The sequence below is a fragment of the Triturus cristatus genome, chromosome 4_2, assembly GCF_964204655.1.
Source record: "Triturus cristatus chromosome 4_2, aTriCri1.1, whole genome shotgun sequence".
NCBI lineage: Eukaryota > Metazoa > Chordata > Amphibia > Caudata > Salamandridae > Triturus > Triturus cristatus.
In genome coordinates, this window is record NC_140586.1 from 834,277,445 (window position 1) to 834,297,195 (window position 19,751).

The 19,751-nt window shown below is 51.6% G+C and overlaps 1 protein-coding gene across 1 annotated transcript; it reads left to right on the top strand.

Annotated features, from left to right (window-relative positions):
- The first annotated feature begins 402 nt into the window (after window positions 1-402).
- Window positions 403-14,139, top strand: PLK3 (polo like kinase 3). The gene is made up of 14 exons (XM_085602802.1): window positions 403-721; window positions 5,366-5,473; window positions 5,973-6,089; window positions 6,322-6,451; window positions 6,751-6,934; window positions 7,747-7,945; window positions 8,030-8,156; window positions 9,448-9,554; window positions 9,872-9,974; window positions 10,295-10,378; window positions 10,497-10,659; window positions 10,760-10,889; window positions 11,866-11,976; window positions 12,598-14,139. Exons 1-14 carry the CDS (start codon window positions 554-556, stop codon window positions 12,790-12,792), a joined length of 1,926 nt encoding a protein of 641 aa, XP_085458928.1. The 5' UTR covers window positions 403-553; the 3' UTR covers window positions 12,793-14,139.
- Window positions 14,140-19,751: the final 5,612 nt, after the last annotated feature.

The window sequence follows — 19,751 nt, forward strand, 5'->3', positions numbered from 1 at the left end:
AGGAACCACAGAATAACTACTCACCCTCCCAGACTCTCCACCCATAAACCCCACCTGCACACTACTTAGTGGGGTTTTCTTGTGCCCATCGCATTGTACCTAGAAATCAACCCCAGAAGAGTGGGGACCACCGAGAGCCACACTCCCTGCAGGGCACGTGCGCGCTCATAAACGCACAAAACAAAAAAAAACAAGAGTGACACTGTACTTCCAGCCAAGCTAGAGTGGGCTTTGCGCCCCACACAGAAGAAAAACCCGATGGGAGCCCTAATTGTGTGGGACACACGCGATCAGATTTCTCCTTTAAGGGGATAGGTAGGCGTGTCCCTCATACAGCTGGGCGGAGACAGCCGCCGAGTCTGACGTTACGTGACGTAGCCTGGCTCATTGATAAAGAGGGTTGCTAGTTCCCTGTGCTCGAGGACAAGTGTGTTGGTTCAAAGCGCGCGTTCTGTCTCGCGCGCCGGATGATTAGCTGCTCTCGCGCGTCGTCGGTCCCGTCTCTGCCGTGCGTCCCTCACGGTGACCCGTCGTTAACCGCCACCGCGTTACCATGGAGTCTGCGTGCTACCTGTTGCCGCACCCGGAGCTGTACCGGCCGGCTCCTGTGCCTGCGCCCGAGCCACGGGAGACCCCCCAACACAGGCAGCCCGAGCCCCGGAGGATCATCAGCGACCCCCGCGGGGGCAGGAGTTACTGCAAGGGGAGGCTGCTGGGGAAGGTGAGAGGAGATGCGGCTGTGTTGTGTGGAGCCCTGGGCCAGGGGTGCTGCTGGACAAGGGAAGACTGCGCACGGGCTGGGGCTCTGGAGAGGGTGGTGTCTGCCGTGGAAGGTGAGAAAAGATGCGGCTGTGTGGTGCGGAGCCCGGGGTGCTGCTGGACAAGGGCAGACTGCGCACGGGCTGGGGCTCTGGAGAGGGGGGGTGGTCTGCCGTGGAAGGTGAGAAGAGATGCGGCTGTGTGGTGTGGAGCCAGGGGTGCTGCTGGGGAAGGGAGGACTGCGCTGGGGCTCTGGAGAGGGAGGGGGGTGGTTTGCCGTTGAAGGTGCGAGGAGATGCATCTTTGTGGTGTGGAGCCCGGGGGCAGGGGTGCTGCTGGGGAAGTGAGACTGCAGACATCTGATCAACAGTGTGAAGATGGAGTTTCCTCCTGCTGAGACCGGAGTAGGATCCGATGTGCTCTGGAGCGGGGAGAGGCCGCTGGGGAAGATGGGTGCTGCGGACGAGGAAGCTATCCATGGGCCCAGAGGCTGCTCGATGGAAACTGGTCAAGAATCTGGGGAGAGGGGTTGTTGCTGGGGAAGGGAAGACACTGCAGGGAGTAAACTTGGGCGATGACGGATACTGCGGGAATGACTGTGCAGGGCTGGCACCTTCTGGTTGGGGCTTCTGCGAGGGATCTGGTTGGCATTGACTGGGCTGAGCAGAGACAAGAGGGACTCTGAGAGACTCTGAGAGAAAAGGGTTTGGGTGTCTGCAGGGGGGGAGTGAGATGGAAACTGCACACTGTTTGCAATGGTGCACAGCATGGAAGTGCCTGCGAGACATGGTGTCGGCTCTGGATGTATGGGAGGCAGATGGTAGGCCTAGCTAAGGAAGATGTTAGGGGCTGGTGGACAGTATACTAGGTCCTCATTTTGGGAGGGTGAGACAAGTGTGCAGTGTGCTAGACAGTCTATTGCTAGGGTGCAGTGTTGGGTTAGAAGCTTCATCCATTGGACAGGTGAGACTCTGCATGCTGGGGTGCACAGAAGAGCCTCTAGCGGAACCTGGCGAGAGCCACTGCGGCGCTGCTTCCACGACCCGTGGAAAACATCTGTTGTGTTTAGAAACCTGCTTTGCAAGCATCTCCTGGCCTGGTTACCCCCTGGATGTTATACACCCCGAGGGGGCTGCATATGTCGATTGAATGCCCCGCGTTCCTGTTGATGCATTGTGTATTTGAATGGGTGATGTCATTGCGTTGATTGGCAGTGAAGGGGGTTAATGACATGGCAGCTGTGCACACTGCTCCCCCTGCCTCTTGCCCTGATGTCTCTTTGGGTTGGTAACGCCATGGCGCTGTTACATTGACCGCGGAGAGCTCCTGCATGGGCAATTCTTTGTGTGGAGAAGGCGATAGTGCTTGGTATTTTGTGGTGTGACACAATTTGTTGGTGGCGCACAAAAAGGAGCCTGAGCCACTGACCCGCTCGCTCCCTGTGAGTTTTACCTTGTCGCCCGCTCAGTCTTTGCCCTCGGGCTTATAATGCTTAATTTATCCCAGGTTTCGTTTTCCCCACCATGACTGAAAACACTGTGGCCCAGCTTGTACTTCAGTGGCATTATACGCCTGAATAAGACGGGCAGCTGCAGTAGTCCCCTCCCCCCGCTTTCAAATGGTAGGTGCCAGGCTCGTGCGACATGTTGCTGCAGTGCATTTTGGTACTGGCCTTGGCACCCTCCCTTGACTGGCCTGGTGGGCTATGGCCCCTCTAGGGGAGATTGCATCTGTTTAGCATTGGTGGGGGGAGCTTTTGCCGTGCATACTTTACCATTGCTATCTTTGCCACCCATTACCTATAGCATATGCAAAGCTTAGGTTTTGGTCTGCGCTGCTTGTGGCTCTTTTTGCCCGGTTACTGTGCGGAGTGCGCGGGCGGACATGCCCGGCAGCTGCTGCCTCTGGAGGTAGAGGGGGCTTTCCTCCTCCACACGTGTCCCAGCTGCTCCAGACCGGGCTGAGTCACCGGAGCTCCTTCCGGAGTCTCCCTCTCCTCCTGCCGGCGCTCCCTCTTCCTGTGACGAGGCCTGCTGCAATGTCCTGGGCGAGGCCTGCCCCGGGCAGGGAACTCTCCCCCTGCCCCGCCTGTGCTGTGCCTGAGCCACGGCGAGGGCCTGCCCGTGGCCCTGGCTATGAGCACATGTTGAGGGGGTGCACGCTGAGCTGTCGGAGCAGCCGGCGGGGCCTTCAGTGCACCCGGCTGTGCTGCCTGAGTCACCGGGAGCGGCGTGTAGCGTAAAGGATCGCCCGTGGCCCTCGCCATGGACTGGGGGCTCGTGTGAGGGCCCCTCTGGGACTGCAGGGCGGTATTAAAGGACAGCACAGTGGAAGTAAAACCCTGCCATTAAAAGTGCACCGGTCTGGTTACAATCGATTGTCATTGGCATTAAACTTGTCTGGGTGTGGGCTGGCTCTATATGAGGGTGCCGCGGCAATGCTGGCACTGTTAGATGGTGGGCCTGGTCGTACTGTGAATGTATTCAGACGGACTTGAACTGCACTGCTGGTGCAGTACAACGGAAAGCTTCGAAGTGTCAGCCTGGCAGTGCCGGAACTGCACTTTATGATGGGTCGGTCATGATGATGAATGCATTCAGTCTCACCCTGCATGACTGGAAGGGTGGATGGGCCTGGCAGTACTGGAGCAGTACCAGTGCAGTGGCGGAGGCCTGCCGTGCCTCTGAATCTATTCCAACTGTTTATCCACCGGGCTGCATTACTGGGGCAGTGCGACTAGTTTCGGAAGTCTCTGGCAGTACAGAGGAAGTGCATTCTCCCGGGGAGGGCCTGGCAATGCACAAATAGTACATTTCAACTCATGGAAGACACACCTGCATTCCGACTGGTGTGCGTTCTGTCTGTCGTAAGCAGGGCCCGCTATGATCGGAGCGGCACACCTCGCTCTCTGGCACCCTTGGAAGGACCCGGCCGTCCTGCAGGCGCTTTCAGCTGCCGCTCGGGGGAGCTCGCACTGCCCGAACACCGCATGCATTTCGACAGGTGGGCCTAGCATACCGTCCAGCCCGTGTTCAGTGCAAAGTTTGGAGCGGCTTGATCGCAGTTGCGGCCTCACCCCCTGTGCCAAGGGCTCGCACGAAGGCACAGTTCACCTGGCGAATCTTGAACGCCCTGGGGGGGGCGGGGGTGCTTCATTCCGGTCACCAAGGCAGTTTCAAGCACATGCGCCCCCCGCCTGCGGTTCTAATCTGTGAATGGAGAAAGGTTACTGAAGCAATGCATGGCTGAAGACCCCCGCCCCATAAGATCGATGGGGTCCTCTGAATGCTTCCGAGGACTCTTAAACCTTGCTTTCAAGGCTTGTGTTGACCTCAGCGCCGTCCACAGGCCGGGCACGACTGACAACACATGGCCGAGTAATCATTCACCCAAAGATTAGTGCTGCTTGCTTCAGTCCTTGGGCAGCTGAGGGCAGTGGTAGAGGTGAGCCAGCACAGGGGGCCTAGTGGATGAATGCACCCGATGCCCCTCATGTGTACCCCATATTCTGCTCTTGCACTTTAGGTGGAAACCTGTCACAGATCTCACACTTTGTGGATTGTGTTGGTTCTAGGTCTCCATGGGACGTTGCGGAAGCCCTTGTCCCTGGGAGGTAGGTAGGCGGGGACTTCTTTGTTTAAAGAATGCGGTTAAATATTAGGTTGCCTTGGCTGGTGGCCACGCCAGCAAATATTTATCAAGGTCTCTTTGCTAACGTGGCCTTCCGTTCAGCCTTTTGAGAATGTTAAACTGGGGCAGCTCTTATGACGTGTGCATACCCTACCTACACCGGCAGTTTCTCTGGCGTATCCATCCATCCAGCCCTTTGATGGCGTTCCTGAGTCGGATCTCTCATGGCGTGCCCACTCACTCAGCCTTTAAGTGCTCTAACAGTGGCAGTCAGAAGTGTAAGAGGCAGGTGATTGGTAAGCCTGTGAAACACCAAGGGTTTCTCTTAATAGGTGGTTCCTAGTAAACTGAGTACCAATAGGATGTGAATTGTCCATCGCGGCTTATAAATATATGGTGGGCCACATGACTTTCACAAACCACTGCCTGAGTGTGCGTGCGTAAGAATAGGCATAAGTGCGCCTGTGTGGCCAGACCCACCCCATGCCCAGCATTGTGCCCCCTTCCCCTGGTAGAGCGGATGGCAGCCACCTTTGGCGTGAAGGTCTGGCGAGCACACATGTGGCTGTGATGTGGTTTGAGTGCGCCTGGTGTGAATCCCATGCCCAGCATGGTGTGCCCCCCACGCACCCCTGATGGCACACCACCTGGTGGCTTGTAATAGGAATAGGACGGTGTTGCACGTTATCCAGGCAGGGTGCCCTGCTGTGGCTCTCATGCCCTGATGCCTGAGCACCTTTGGCGCGAACGTCTGGTGAGCACACATGTTGAGATGCGGTTTGGGTGCATCTGGTGGTTTGTTAAAGGACTAGGTCAGTGTTCCACATTATCCAGGGAGGCTGCCTCCCTATGACCCTCCCCAACCCATGTGCTGCAGGGAGATTGTTGCCACTTGGGGAACTATGCTCAAATAGATGCGAATGTCTTATTGTTTCACTAGTCTGCAACTTAATCATGATCTGCCTTCTTCTTGCAGGGGGGCTTTGCCAGATGCTATGAGATGACTGACGTCATGACCAACAGAACCTATGCTGTGAAGGTGATCCCGCACAGCAGAGTGGCCAAACCTCATCAGCGGGAGAAGGTAAGATACCACTGGTGGGAGACGACTCGTTCTTCGCAGCCTCTTTGGGGGCTCTAAACCAGTGCTCAAGCCATACTTGAGACAGAGGCCACCTACCGAACTGCCCCCTAGGCCTGATGCCCCTCCCAGACAGCTTTCTATGGGGGCGCTGCTGAGAATCTTACTTTCCATGATCCATTTTCTACCTCGGCACAGGGGGTGGCTAATGCATGCCAACTGCAAGTGGGGGTTGTACTGGGACCCAATAGCCCTAAGCAGCTGAGGCATTAAGAGGCGCACGGTGTTCTCTGCCAGTCACTGCGGGCCATGTCAGAGCTGTTAATGTCAGATGGGGAGCTGGTGATGAGGTGAGGGGTGACTTCCAACGGTGAAATGGGGTCGGGGTGGTGGCGGAGTCGTGAGGCTGCTTTACTTTACAACGGCAGTTCTCATTCTAATAGAGGGAAACGCTTACTGCAGACCTTGCCACCCAACTCACCTGCCTTGTCCTTTTCTTCAGATTTTGAACGAGATCGAGCTGCACCGGGACCTCCACCAGCGCCACATTGTCAAGTTCTCGCACCACTTTGAGGATTCCGACAATATTTATATTTTCCTGGAGCACTGCAGTCGCAAGGTAAGCTTCGCTTCCTCTGCTGGTTGTGCACACGCCAGCACACAAGTCTTGTGTGCGTGACCCTAGAAGTGCCACCAAAGCTAGATTCCAGCTTGCCTCGGGTGATTGGTCGTGCTTGAGTGACGTCCTGTCGTGGTTGGTGCGACTGCCTCAAGTACTGGGGAAGATGTTTGAATCGCCATGTGTCAAATAGGGCAACAGATTAACTCAAACTGTTTTCTTTCTTCCCCAGTCTCTGGCTCACATATGGAAAGCCAGGCACACGTTACTGGAGCCTGAGGTCCGCTATTACCTCAAACAGATCATATCTGGCCTGAAGTACCTGCATCACAAGGGCATCCTTCACCGGGACCTCAAGCTGGGTAGGTTCACAAGACCCTTCCTTGCTCCTTAGTGCTCGCGATGGATTCTGTGCCCAAGTTGAGTAATGTCTGAAAGAAGGGCCAATTTATCTAACCAGAGGTTGAGTGATGGAAAAGGAAATGTGGGCCGGCTGACCCAGGAAGAGTCCGCAGTGCACAGATGTGGGCCCCCATAGAAGTGTATGTGCTCTGCAGCAGGGCAGTGACTTGTTCGTTTACTGTTGTCGCATCCCATGTTTTCTCACCTGATCAAGGCTTAAGTGTGTTGTGTATATTCATGCATCTCTTGTGATTGGCAGGTAACTTTTTCATCAACGACAGCATGGAACTGAAAGTGGGAGACTTTGGACTGGCCACCCGCCTGGAGCCCGCGGAGCAACGCAAAAAGACTATTTGTGGGACCCCCAACTATCTGGCCCCCGAAGTGCTTCACCGCCAGGGCCACGGGCCCGAGTCCGATGTCTGGTCCCTTGGTTGTGTAATGTAAGTGAATTGATGTGCTTGCCTGTTAAATGTATAGCCAAGTGATGGAAAATGTGGCGTTGAACTAAACAAAATGTTTGTATCTAAATATAGCTTGTTGTTTCCGGCTGCCTCGCTGTTGCTAGTTCACCTGGGTTAGCCACAGGCATCCTGCCGCATGGTTTCCAACCACAGGGCTCTTGGGTGTGCTCAGTCAGTGAAAGCCTCTTAGTTGGTGCTCTGCCCTGCTTTCCTCATTTAGTGATTCTTGCTGTTGCGACTGATTGTATGTTTTGCATACAAGATTTTTAAATATTTACTGGTTGATGCAAAGATGCTGCTACAGTTGTTACCAGAGTATTTACCACCAGGTGGCAATTGTAGCTGCCAGCTCCCTCTCGCTGGGTTCTCTCCTGTTAGTTGTAGGTAATTAAGTTTGTTGCTTAAAATGTGACTGAACTTTCAGTGCTTTATTGATGTATATATTTGTAAAGCGCAACCAATGCCCAAGGGCATCTTGGCGCTGAGCTCTGTAAGGAACTGTTCTGATGTAACCAGATTAATGGAAGCTAAAGAGGGAAAGAGCTGGGATTTGAGCTGTTTCCTGAATGCTCAAATTGGACTGCCCTCTCAAATGCAGAGGGGCAACAGATTCCAAAATAGGCAGGCGGAGTGGACAAAACTCCTCACCCAAGATACTTTTAGTTTTTGAGTCACTTTTTTAAACCGCCGAGGTCCCAGAATGGCATTCTGACCTCTGCGGGATTCATTTACGTTGATATTAGTTACTGTCCGTGTTTTGGTGGCCTTCTCACCAGTGCCCTTTGTTACAGGTACACCCTCTTGTGTGGAAACCCCCCCTTCGAGACATCAGACCTGAAGGAGACCTATCGCTGCATTAAACAAGTGGAGTACACACTGCCAGCCTCCCTGTCCACCTCTGCTAAGCAGCTGCTCTTGGGCATCCTAAGACGCAACCCCCAGGAGCGCCTGTCGCTGGACGAGATCTTGGAGCATTCGTTCTTCGCCAAGGTAAGCAGCCTTTCCGTCCGACTCGCAGAAACCTACTGCCCACATAACGCAAGCAACTAACCTGATTGCTTGCTTCCTTTCCAGGGGTACACACCGGACAAGCTTCCACCCAGCAGTTGTGTGATGGTTCCAGAACTGCACCCACCCAATCCAGCCAAGAGCCTGTTTGCCAAAGTGACCAAGAGCTTGTTTGGGAAGAAGAAACTAAAAGGTGAGTGTCTTACATATAGGGCAATGTAGTTGTGGATTACGTTTTATATAGTGCGGACAAGAGCATTTCAGGTATCTCAGTGCTATACAGCATAAAAATAGCACAATGTAGAAGGAGTAATGCATAGGATTACAGGGTGATGTCGGAACGCTATACAATGGAGACTAACCTATAGAGTGCACAATTTATGCAAAGAGTGAGGGTGATAACGCAAGCATGACCAGACAGGCCAAGCCTCCTTTTCTAAAGCAGTGTCTTTGGCAGTAGCTGGCTTGCCCCTGCCTGCAGGCTTTTGTCTGTCTTCCTCTGGCGCATCTTGACCCTGGGACTGGTCTGCCCCAAATCCGCTACTTTGCCCAAAGCGCAGGGCCTTTAACCCTATTGACGCATCTATTTTGTCCCAAAGGCAGTATCTGTTTTGTATTCTGCCTGGGTTGACCAGTTTACGTCCAGTGTTCTCTGTCCCTGAGCAGGTCACCGGTGGTGGGGTGGTTGTGCCAAAGCCGATCATTTCAACTTGTCCACTTGACCTGTTTTTTTTTTTTTTTTGCATTCATTTTTTTTGTAGATTCAGAGATACAGATACAAGAGCTAAAGCTTATTTCGGAGAATGAGCATGGGTTCTTTCCTTTAAGTTACAAAGAAAAATCTAAATCTCCACCAAATAAGTTGCTTTTGGGTGGTATTTTGCAGGACCGGTGTAGTTGGGTGCCGCACAGACCTTGTTAACTGAGCTGGCTGAGGACCAGCTTGTGGGTTTTCTGTGGCATCAACAGGAGCTGCAGGATGAGATGTCTCAACTTCCATCCGGGAGCTGCAGGATGAGATGTCTCAACTTCCATCCGGCAGCTGCAGGATGAGAGGTCTAAACTTCCATCCGGGAGCTGCAGGATGAGAGGTCTAAACTTCCATCCGGGGATGAGATGTCTAAACTTCCATCCGGGAGCTGCAGGATGAGAGGTCTAAACTTCCATCCGGGAGCTGCAGGATGAGAGGTCTAAACTTCCATCCGGGGATGAGATGTCTAAACTTCCATCCGGGAGCTGCAGGATGAGAGGTCTAAACTTCCATCCGGGAGCTGCAGGATGAGAGTTCTAAACTTCCATCCGGGGATGAGATGTCTAAACTTCCATCCAGGAGGTGCAGGATGAGAGGTCTAAACTTCCATCCGGGAGCTGCAGGATGAGAGGTCTAAACTTCCATCATACTGTTGGGTGTCTAAAATGCATGGCTCGTGTTTCCTGCTCTCAAGTGCAAGGGTTGCTAATCTTGTCTACCTTTTTGTTTGCAGCCAAGTGTCCCGAAGAGGAATCGGATGACATCTCCAAGCTAGTTACTGGTTTTATGAAGACCTCCATCTGCAGACAAATGAGCTACAAGACGGTGGAAGGGAATGAGGTGAATATCTTGCTGCGGCCTGGCTCCTAGAGCTTTGGGGTGGTTCGTGGGACCGCATCCGGCTTGATTTGCTCACTCATCTCCCCTTTCATGAATCGTGTAATCGCGGCGTTGGGTTAGTGGTTCATGACTGAAGCTTTCTTGGCAGCAGCTAGCTATTTCCTCCTGGCACACAATAGCTGCCTCTGCAGTGTGCTCTGGGGTTCGGAAGAGATGGTTTCTTCCTTGAGACAGACTCCAATAGATTTGTGCTGGAACACGAAGCCTTCACTTCGGTTTAGTGGAGATCTGACAAACGTATATATTTTTCTGAATAGGTCACGCCTCTGAGTGGCAGCCCTGTGGAGACCTTGGCTGAAGAGAGTTCTGGGAAGTCTGTCTCCAGATCTATTCGAGGAACCATGGCCAGCAGCAGTGAAGGTGAGCACGGAGTTGTACACATGGTGGCGCGATTGAGCTCTCGGTCCCTACAGTACTTCTGCTGTTGGCAGGGTGTGGTTGGGAGGAGCCAATGTGAGGAATCTTTTGGGTCTGTGCTTTGGCAACCTTGGAGGATACAGGCTTCCAGCTGCCTTCTATGGTCTCGTTCGTAATGGCTTCCCGCTAATGAGCGTTTCAAGTAAAGGGGTTACTGGGGCACCCAGCAGGTGGGGGTAGGAAGTTTGGTTCACAACAGGCTTTCAGTTCGCATAATAGAACTAGCCTTAACTGTGCCATTGATCATCTTTCTCTTCCTTCAGTGCTGGACGACTGTGTCTCCTCCTCGGCCATGATGGGGTCTGCCATCAGGATCTTAAAGAACTGCCTTTCCTCTATGCCAACAGGTAATTTGGTCAGCGCGCCCTTTCCTTCCCAGCCCCTTGCCTAGCTGATATGTGCCCTGTCAGGTGAGATCACACTCTGCTTCTGTTCTCAACTCTGGTGTAACTGCTTTTTCCTCAGCTGACAAGAACCCCTCCTGCCTGGCGCGGCATGAGCCCTTCGTCTGGGTCAGCAAGTGGGTGGACTACTCCAACAAGTATGGCTTCGGCTACCAGCTGTCCAACCAGAGCATTGGCGTCTTGTTCAACGATGGCACGCACATGAGCCTGTCGCCCAATCGCAGGTGAGTTTAGGCATAGGAGAGGCTTGGGGTGGAGTATATTGTAAGCAGGCACCTGGCTCGCTGCCCAAGCCGCAGGACTGACATGTCTTCTCCCTGGCAGAACTGTCCATTACAACCTCACCAACAGCAAGCACTTCACCTTCCAAGCTACCGCCATCCCTGAGCAGCTGCAGGGCCAGATGAGCATCGTGCAGTACTTCGCCTCCTACATGGAGAAGAATCTCATGAAGGTAAGAGCAGGTGGACTGTGCTGTGGTGGTAGGGACCGTGCAGGTGGTCTGACGGTAACACTATTGTATCTATACTGTGCAGGAAAGGGCTGGACATGACGTGTTGGCTGCAGGTTATGATTGGGGTTGGCGTATGGTTTAGTGACGGGTGTGGGGTTGGATTGTGGCTAGTTGGATAGGGTTTTTAGTGTAACTTTTGGGACTGGCTTACGGTCTGAAGCGAAGGCGCTGCTAAGCTCTAATGATTGAGTAAACGTCCAAATATTGGAGAATGGTGCAGGGCTTTCCTTAAAATGGGGGTCAGCAGTGTAAATGGGGTGTGTTGGGGATAAGGCCTTACTAACTGGGATCAGACTGAGGGTTATTGTACATTTATGGACCATTTACAAATGTAGAGGTAAACCGTGACATGGCAGTGAGTTTTGCCTCAGCTTTTAGACTTTCAATTTGTATTTAAATCGCATCTTATACCAATTTTGAAAATGCTGAGTTACCGCAGACTGGTAGTAGTAGGGTGACGCCAGCCTCGGAAGGGGCACACCATGGGCTACATAACTCTCAGGAGAGGGACCCCTCTTGCAGCCTGTGGCACCCCCTGCACTTACTGAGCTGCATAGGTCTCAGGAGTGACACCTCTCAGCCTGTGTGGCACTCACTGAGCTGCATAGCTCTCAGGAGTGACACCTCTCAGCCTGTGTGGCCCCCCCTGCACTCACTGAGCTGCATCGTTTTCTCAGGCGTGACACCTCTTAACCTGTGTGCCACCCCCTGCACTCACTGAGCTCCTTGGCTCTCAGGAGTGACACCTCTCAACCTGTGGCACCCCCTGCACTCACTGAGCTGCATGGCTCTCAGGAAAGGCACCTCTTGCAGCCTATGTGGGTGGCGCAGAATGTGGCAGGACTGGTTTGGCGCCGGAGGGTTGGGTTTCGTGCGGACTGCCTGTAATGAAGTTTGTTCTTTTTCCTCTTTGAAGGGAGGTGACCTGCCCAGTATCGAGGAGGTTGGCCGCGTGCCTCTGCTGCTCCTACAGTGGGTGAAGACCGACCATGCCCTGCTGATGCTGTTCAGCAATGGAACCCTGCAGGTAAGGATCGCGGCACACCTACACACTTACCTGTGCTCCAGGGCATAGTTCAGTGGAAGTGACGTGGGCTGGTGAATTTATTGCTGCAATGGCCTGGGCTGTAAATTGTAGTGTGCCAGTGAATGATGGTTCATGGAGGCCAAAGGGATACGACCGACTCGATCACTTTTATGGGGGTGTGCTTAATGGTGACCTGCTGCACACGTGGACTGTTAAAGCATGCACAGTGATGTAAAGTGTAGTGAAGTCCGAGCTGCAGGTTTTAGAACCCTCCTCACCAGTTATGCCAGCTGTGGTGTCCCACCTAGTCCATCTCTTGGAATCTAGTGCAGATCAGTTTGTGTTCTCCCCTCACCACAGGCTGTTGGTTCCTTAATGTCATTACTGGTGACAAAGGTTGCCTAAGGGTAGGTCTCCATAAGAAGGGATGCTGGTACGAAGGGGTCGTCCAAGTGGTAGTATGAAGGCCCTAAATATAATCCAATCCGTCCTTATGGAGGCATAAGCAGACTCTTTCCTTTTTGATGTGGAGGGATGGTGGCGGGTTTTATTTAGACCAACCTTTGTTTTGATTCACCTTACAAATTTTGATACATCCAGTAAATAATTGTTTTCTTCTAGGTGAATTTTTACAATGACCACACCAAGATCATTCTCAGCAAGCCTGAAGAGTCCTTCTTGCTCACTTACATCAACCGGGATCGTGCGTCCTACACGTACCGGCTCAGCTCCCTGGTGGACCAGGGCTGCAGTCTGGAGCTCCAGCACCGCTTGAAGTACACGCTGAAGCTTCTGCAGCAGAAGGCCGAGGCCTAGACATGAGGTCTTCTGGGACTGGATTGGACTCTGCAACCACGTTGCCCCGTGAGACTCCTGTGCTGTGACTTAAAGGACGGCGCTCCTTGGTCCACAGGTGAAAGCGGGCCTGGCCTGCGGCAAAATGTGGACAACCAAAACTGGGCCATGCTTCGTCTTGGTGGAGCAGCTGGACCACGAACTGTGCCTGCGCATGGGAGTTGGCCTTGTGGAGTACTCTAAGAGGAGGGAGACTGTCCATCGTGACATGTGTAGGAGCACTGGTTGGTGGTGCCCTTGAGGGAACATTTGTCCACCAAGATGTGAAGTTTCAGAGCCTAAAGTTCCTTGAAGGAAAAGCGAACTCTGGTTGGACTATCAAACTAGAACATGAATCGGTACTGAAGTTCTTCCCAGGCTGCACCAAACTGTCTGCAATTGCAACAAAAAACCCAGAAGAGATGGCAGACTGTCTGATGGCGAAGCGTCCTCCAGGATGGTCTGCTGTTGACTGAGGTCTCCAGTCTCTTTGCTAGCCTTTCTCTTCCATTCTAACTCCCTGCATTCCCCTCGGCACTGGAGGTTTGTAGCCAACTCGGATATTTGTCTGCTGCGGCTATGCCTGGAAACTAAATAAATCTACAAGTATTTCAGTTTTCAGGAACCAGGTTCCCTGTAATTCCTGGGATTTGTAACCTCCCGCCTACCGCTCTTCCAAAACGTTTTAGATGAAAAGGGATGACCATGAATCCCTGGTTTCTTGAAGTTGTTGGAACCAAAACAGTTGCCTCTTATGTTACCAAATGTGCCATTGCCAAAAATCTACGCCCTGGCCACCACTTCCTCTGGAACTGGATGTTGATGTGCCTCCGGCCACAAAGCGGGCATGGTTCACTAATGACCCCGTGCTTTCATTTGTCCTGCAAATGTAATAAGTGTTGCACTAGATTTATTTGGCAGACTGTTGCTTACTGTTTTGTTTCCAAGTTGTGTTTTTTGTTTTTTTATATCCATCTGCCTCCCTTGGTTTGTTTAGGTGGGGAGTGAGTTAACTGTCTCGCCTACAAGCAGTCTCAAAACTGCCTGAAACCTGCTGCTGGTCTGAACTGTGATAAATATATATTAAGTGCAAGAATCCCTTGCCACTGACTTGAATGATGTATCCAGGGGTGGCTGGGAAAAGACCTCCCCAGTATTGTGAACATGTGCGTTTGAAACGCTCCAACGCATGACTGAGATGACTTTCTGCGTCATCTGCATAAAATATTTATGTATTTATACTGGATTATTTATTTTGCACATTATGTTTGATCTGAGACTTTCAGATTTAAATTGTTTTTTATTTAAAAATAAAATGTGAATTGAAAAGAACGTTGATGTGGTTTTGGATGGTTTGTTGCTTGTGTTGTGAAAGGTAGGTGGCTGTTCGCTGCCAGCGTGCACAACCAATAGCTTGTCAATGGAGTTCAATCTGTGGTTAACGCTGCCCAGGGCGGGGCCGAATCCATGTTGTAGGCTCCCAAGAGACCGACTGAAGGCCTCTCCCGCCCCCATTAGAGTGTAAATCCATGGAGTCTGGAAGAATCTTCCCTGGTGGAAGGAGTGGGCTGTTTGACTTGAATGGTCAAAGATGGGTAAAAGCTACCCGTGTCCCATTGTTAATCAGCAGCTTGATGAACCCCTGGTCAAAGATGGTAAAAGCTACCCGTGTCCCATTGTTAATCAGCAGCTTGATGAACCCCTGGTCAAAGATGGTAAAAGCTACCAGTGTCCCATTGTTCATCAGCAGCTTGATGAACCCCTAGTCAAAGATGGTAAAAGCTACCCGTGTCCCATTGTTAATCAGCAGCTTGATGAACCCCTGGTCAAAGATGGTAAAAGCTACCCGTGTCCCATTGTTCATCAGCAGCTTGATGAACCCCTGGTCAAAGATGGTAAAAGCTACCCGTGTCCCATTGTTCATCAGCAGCTTGATGAACCCCTGGTCAAAGATGGGTAAAAGCTACCCGTGTCCCATTGTTCATCAGCAGCTTGATGAACCCCTGGTCAAAGATGGTAAAAGCGACCCGTGTCCCATTGTTCATCAGCAGCTTGATGAACCCCTGGTCAAAGATGGGTAAAAGCTACCCGTGTCCCATTGTTCATCAGCAGCTTGATGAACCCCTGGTCAAAGATGGTAAAAGCGACCCGTGTCCCATTGTTCATCAGCAGCTTGATGAACCCCTGCTCAAAGATGGGTAAAAGCTACCCGTGTCCCATTGTTCATCAGCAGCTTGATGAACCCCTGGTCAAAGATGGTAAAAGCTACCCGTGTCCCATTGTTCATCAGCAGCTTGATGAACCCCTGCTCAAAGATGGTAAAAGCTACCCGTGTCCCATTCATCAGCAGATTGATGAACCCCTGAAAAGTGGGCCTAGGTAAACGGGAGATGCATAAATTGAATATGGACGTAGATCTCGCCCAGTGGTGACCCTTCCCATTCTGCCATATTGTATGTTTAATGTGCTCTCGCGCCCAGTGGCATGGCCGCCAAAAGCAAGCATTGTATTAAACTGGACTTGGGCCTTTTATACCACCTCTGCTGTAAACTGTGGTCCAAGCAGCTTGCTACAACCATCCTAGGTGCATTGCAAACTTTCAAGCACATCCGTCTGGGGCGGTCCTCTGTAGAAAGCGGACCGTCGTGGCTTCTGACGGTGATGGAGAGCTGGCAGATGTCGCAGGTCATGGCCTGGGCCCTACTGACTCGACAGTGATCAGCAGGTTTGCTACATCACCCTCACAAGGTTATCAAACGAGCAAGCAGGCCGTAGTGACCATACCCTTGCATTCCAGGTATTTGTATCCAGGACCTGTGCCAAGCGGAAACGACCCAAACACTTTACCGATGGCTTCCTGGGCCTGGAATGCCCAAGCAGAGCATACATCTGGTCTAGGTGTGGTCTGCCCCTGAGCACTGTATTTGCATGTTGAAGTGCGGTCTACTGTAGGAGGTGGGCTTTCCGGAATAGGTGTGCCTGCTCTTTATTGCCTTGTCACACCTGGACCACATCTGGATGAGGCTGGCATCATCGGACAAGAGGAACCTTCTGATGTATTAATAGTCCTGTTGGTTAGCCTAACATCCTGCAGTAGGTTGTGAAATCGAGCCATGCTCATTCATCCCTTCCTGCACTGCTCAACATCAACCCCTGGCTTATAACTTGCCCTGCCCCTGGAGTCTGTTGCCAGGCGAGGGTACTGGTTCTCAAAACCCCAGTCAGTGTACGGTTTGCTATATATAGCATTGTCACCCCCTGTGAGACTTAAAGCTCTTTCTAAGCAGTCCAGTAGCTACTCCATTTGGAAAGCATGGCTGGTAGTTTTTGGGGTCAAAGGGAGATGTATTTTGCTGCTGTTCAGTCTTGCAGGTGTGTAGCTGTGCTGAAGCATGGCCTGCAATGGAGATGTGTGAGGGATGGTTACATTTGTGTCGATCTGGCCCAGCATACGTTTATAGGCATACCAGGACAGGGTCCATTTGGGTCCTGCAGTGTTGCACTCCAGAATGTGTGCGCTGTAGCCAAAGGAGCCCCCGGGTGCAGAAATGTTTCAAGCCATTGATAACCAAAGTTCCACAGGAACATCAATGGGCCACCTAGGAGCAGAGGATACAAACCGGTAGCCTGACATCACAGGAGGTGGGTCTGTGGATTCAGGTGACATGAGGTGGGGGCAAGGATGAAGAGTTGAGACTGGGATTCCTGCCCTAACCCCTGTACAGGCCTTAATGCCCAAACAGGGAGGGCACCACACTGGGGCAGGACGCCCTGGAGAGGATTGGAGGAATACAGACTTGGTGGGGAAGAAGCACATGCCACTGCCTCCAAGACCTGAACTATAGGAAATGATGGAATGGTTGAAGCGGCATGGAGGCAGGAGTCTGCCTCTGAAGGTGGAACTCACAAAGATTCCAGAGGCGTCCGTGCCCCAGCTAGCCCACAACAGGTCTAAAATCCATGGGCAATTGGTTCCTACAACAGACCAATTCCTTAATGCATGGGGCGGAGGAAAGCGGTCCTGTTTAGTCTTTCTACTAACCCTGCAGTGTAATCCCAGATGGTGTGGTTGGGACTGGTGCCATGCGCATTAGTACCGATTGCTCATTCAGAACACACCCCCAGTCAGATCCAATCACTGGTTCAGCACTAAAGGCCTACTTGAGGCTTTAAGTGGTGTAGGATGTGAAAATGTAGGGAGGGGTGCAGGGCAAGGGTAGGAAGTGCTGGGAGGTGGGCATAAGCATACCACGGTGTTTTTGCGAAGCATTTGTGCAGGTGGTCACCCACTTGAGTACTCTTTCATTAATCAATAACTGCATGCATTTGTGGTGGGGGAGGGGGTCATAAAGGACACTTGGAGGTCTGACTTGACTGCTACATTGATGGCCCTGGGTGGAGGAAGCGCAAGAATGTGAATGCTTGAGGCATGTGTGGCTGTAGGTACTGTACATGCTTCCCCGGTTTAATGTTGGGCCCGGTTGTGTGCAAGCCCTCTACCTGCACCTCCGTCAACAGTCCAGCCAATCGGGAACCTCCTCCACACTACTTGGATGAAGAGCCCGTTTCATACACCCCACATGGGTCACCACTTCCATTCCATGAAGAATTGGAGGTGGAAGACCCAACCCCATACCACCGCATCTAGACCCCTAGAATACTTGTGCTGCTGAGCCCCCAGCAGACAGACCCAGACCTGCACTCTGCTCGTCATTCAACCCCAGATTCCTCCATTTACCAAGAGCTACTTGCCAGGGCAGCGGCTTGCCAGAAGGTTCCTCTCCATTAGAACCCGATCAAGGAGGAGTGTTTTTTTTATTTGAGACTCCTCCATGCAACACAAGACCTCCCTAGGCTAAAAGGTATGTTGCTAGACGGTGAGAATAAGGACCCTGTGGAGACAAAATATGGCTTCCCTTTCTGACCCCCTCCTTGCATTCGAGGTCTGCTTCCAACAGACTTGCTGCCCATCCAGCCAGAAAAAGGGCTCAAATCTTACAACCAGTGAAGCTCCCCTCCTGTCAAAGTAGAAGACTAGATGTAGCTGTAAAGAGGGTAGCGGCAGTCTGCCAACTACTGGCATTTCTGTTGGGCTCTTAAGTAGGTATGACAGCCCCATGGGAGGAAATAGAAGAGCTCCTTCTGTACCTTCCCGAAGAGCACCGTAGGCGAGCGAATGAGTTGGTCTGAGAGGAAATACGACTAAGATTTGCCCTGGGGCCGCTGACACAGCTGCTTGGGACATCAAGTCAAGCTTCCTCTTGACTCCATATCCGGTTTCAAACCTCAAGTACAGCAGAACTTAGTAGCTTTCCCATTTGATGGAAAACCTCTTTGGGCCTTTGGTAGATCCAATTTTGGAGAAAATGAACTGCAAGGGCAACGGGCACACTTCAAACGTCCATTTTTTGTGGCTCCTTTCACTTCACTTCCTCCCGTGGAGGCTCCAAACAGGCTCCCTCGGACACCCCCACAACACTTAATTGCCCGCAAAACCAGACCTCAGAAGTTGTACAATAGACTCCTAAAGGGGAAATGATCCAAGAGGGAGAGGTTAGTGTACCGTCGCCAAAAGCTGCCACACCTACCAAACCCTGACTTGCTGCCTATGTCCCCTGATCACAAAACGCCTATCGGAGGCCACTTACAACCGTTTCTAGCCAATTGGCTGAATATCACTTCTGGCTGGTGGGTTTTGGATATTCTACAAATCTGTAATTGCTTGGAGTTAACTACCACACCTCCCACGATGCTCTCTTGCAAACTCACCAGAGCGCGCACAGCTTCTCACAGAACAGGTACAGTCCCGCCTTCTCAAAAGTACCATTGAAGTACCAACTCAAACAGAAGTTAAGACTGTGCTCGATTTTCTAATACCCAAAAAAGATGGCTCTCGGACCCATTCTCGACCCAAGGCCTCTAAACTAATCCATTTGCTCAGAACATTTCCATATGGTCACCCTCCAAGATGTCCTACCTCTTCTACAGCAGGGCGCCTTTGACTGTATGCATACTTTCACATACCCACTGCAAAAACAATTGGTTCAAAGTATGCTCCTTCGGAGTCACTAAAGCTCTTTGTGTTCAAAGTGCCTCGCAGTAGTAGCCGCTCACCTAAGGCAAGGCATTCAAGTCTTCCCTTATCTGGCTGACTGACTCATCAAGAGTTTCACATGACAGTTTTGCAGAAAACCCTCTCGGATCACTTGACCTCTTTACACAAATTAAGATTAATGATAGATACGCCAAAATCAGACATCCAACCAAAACAAATTTAGCCATGCTTAGGAGATTCTCAATTTGGGGAAAAGGGTTGGCTTATCCCAATGCTGCAAGAATAGTCTTTTCAGGCACTTTCGGGTTATAGCCAGAACAGTTACATGCCTTTTAGGCATGATGGCCTCCTGCATTGCAATAGTGCCTCATCCTTGTCTTCAACTAAACATGCGTCCATTGCAGGAAGTTTGACCTCAACAGTGCTCTACAGTGGAGGGTTGTTGGGAAGATGTAGTGTTGGTCAGCCGTCAAGCATGTCACTGTCCTGTGGTGAAATAACTAACTTGTTGCAGGAGCATCCTTTTCTTAACCCTAGACACATTTGAAAACTTGACTATCCAAGGCCACTGAATCCCAAACACCAGGGTTTTCACATCAATTACTTGACACTCCTAGCAATTCAAGTAGTGTAAAGTTGTTGTTCTCCACCTAGTGGGAAAAGTTGTCCATGTTCACTAGGACATCACAGCCATGTTTTTTCTTCTGAAACAGGGGTGGACTCAGTCTCCATAACTCTCGGTTTGCCCAACAAATTTGGAGGTGGGCTCCATCGCAAAATACACCTACTAGTGGAACACCTCCTGGGAACAGACAACTACTTTGCTGACGTGGCAACAAGTCAACAAGTGGGAACTCCACCCACAAGTCGTCCTCCAATACTTTTA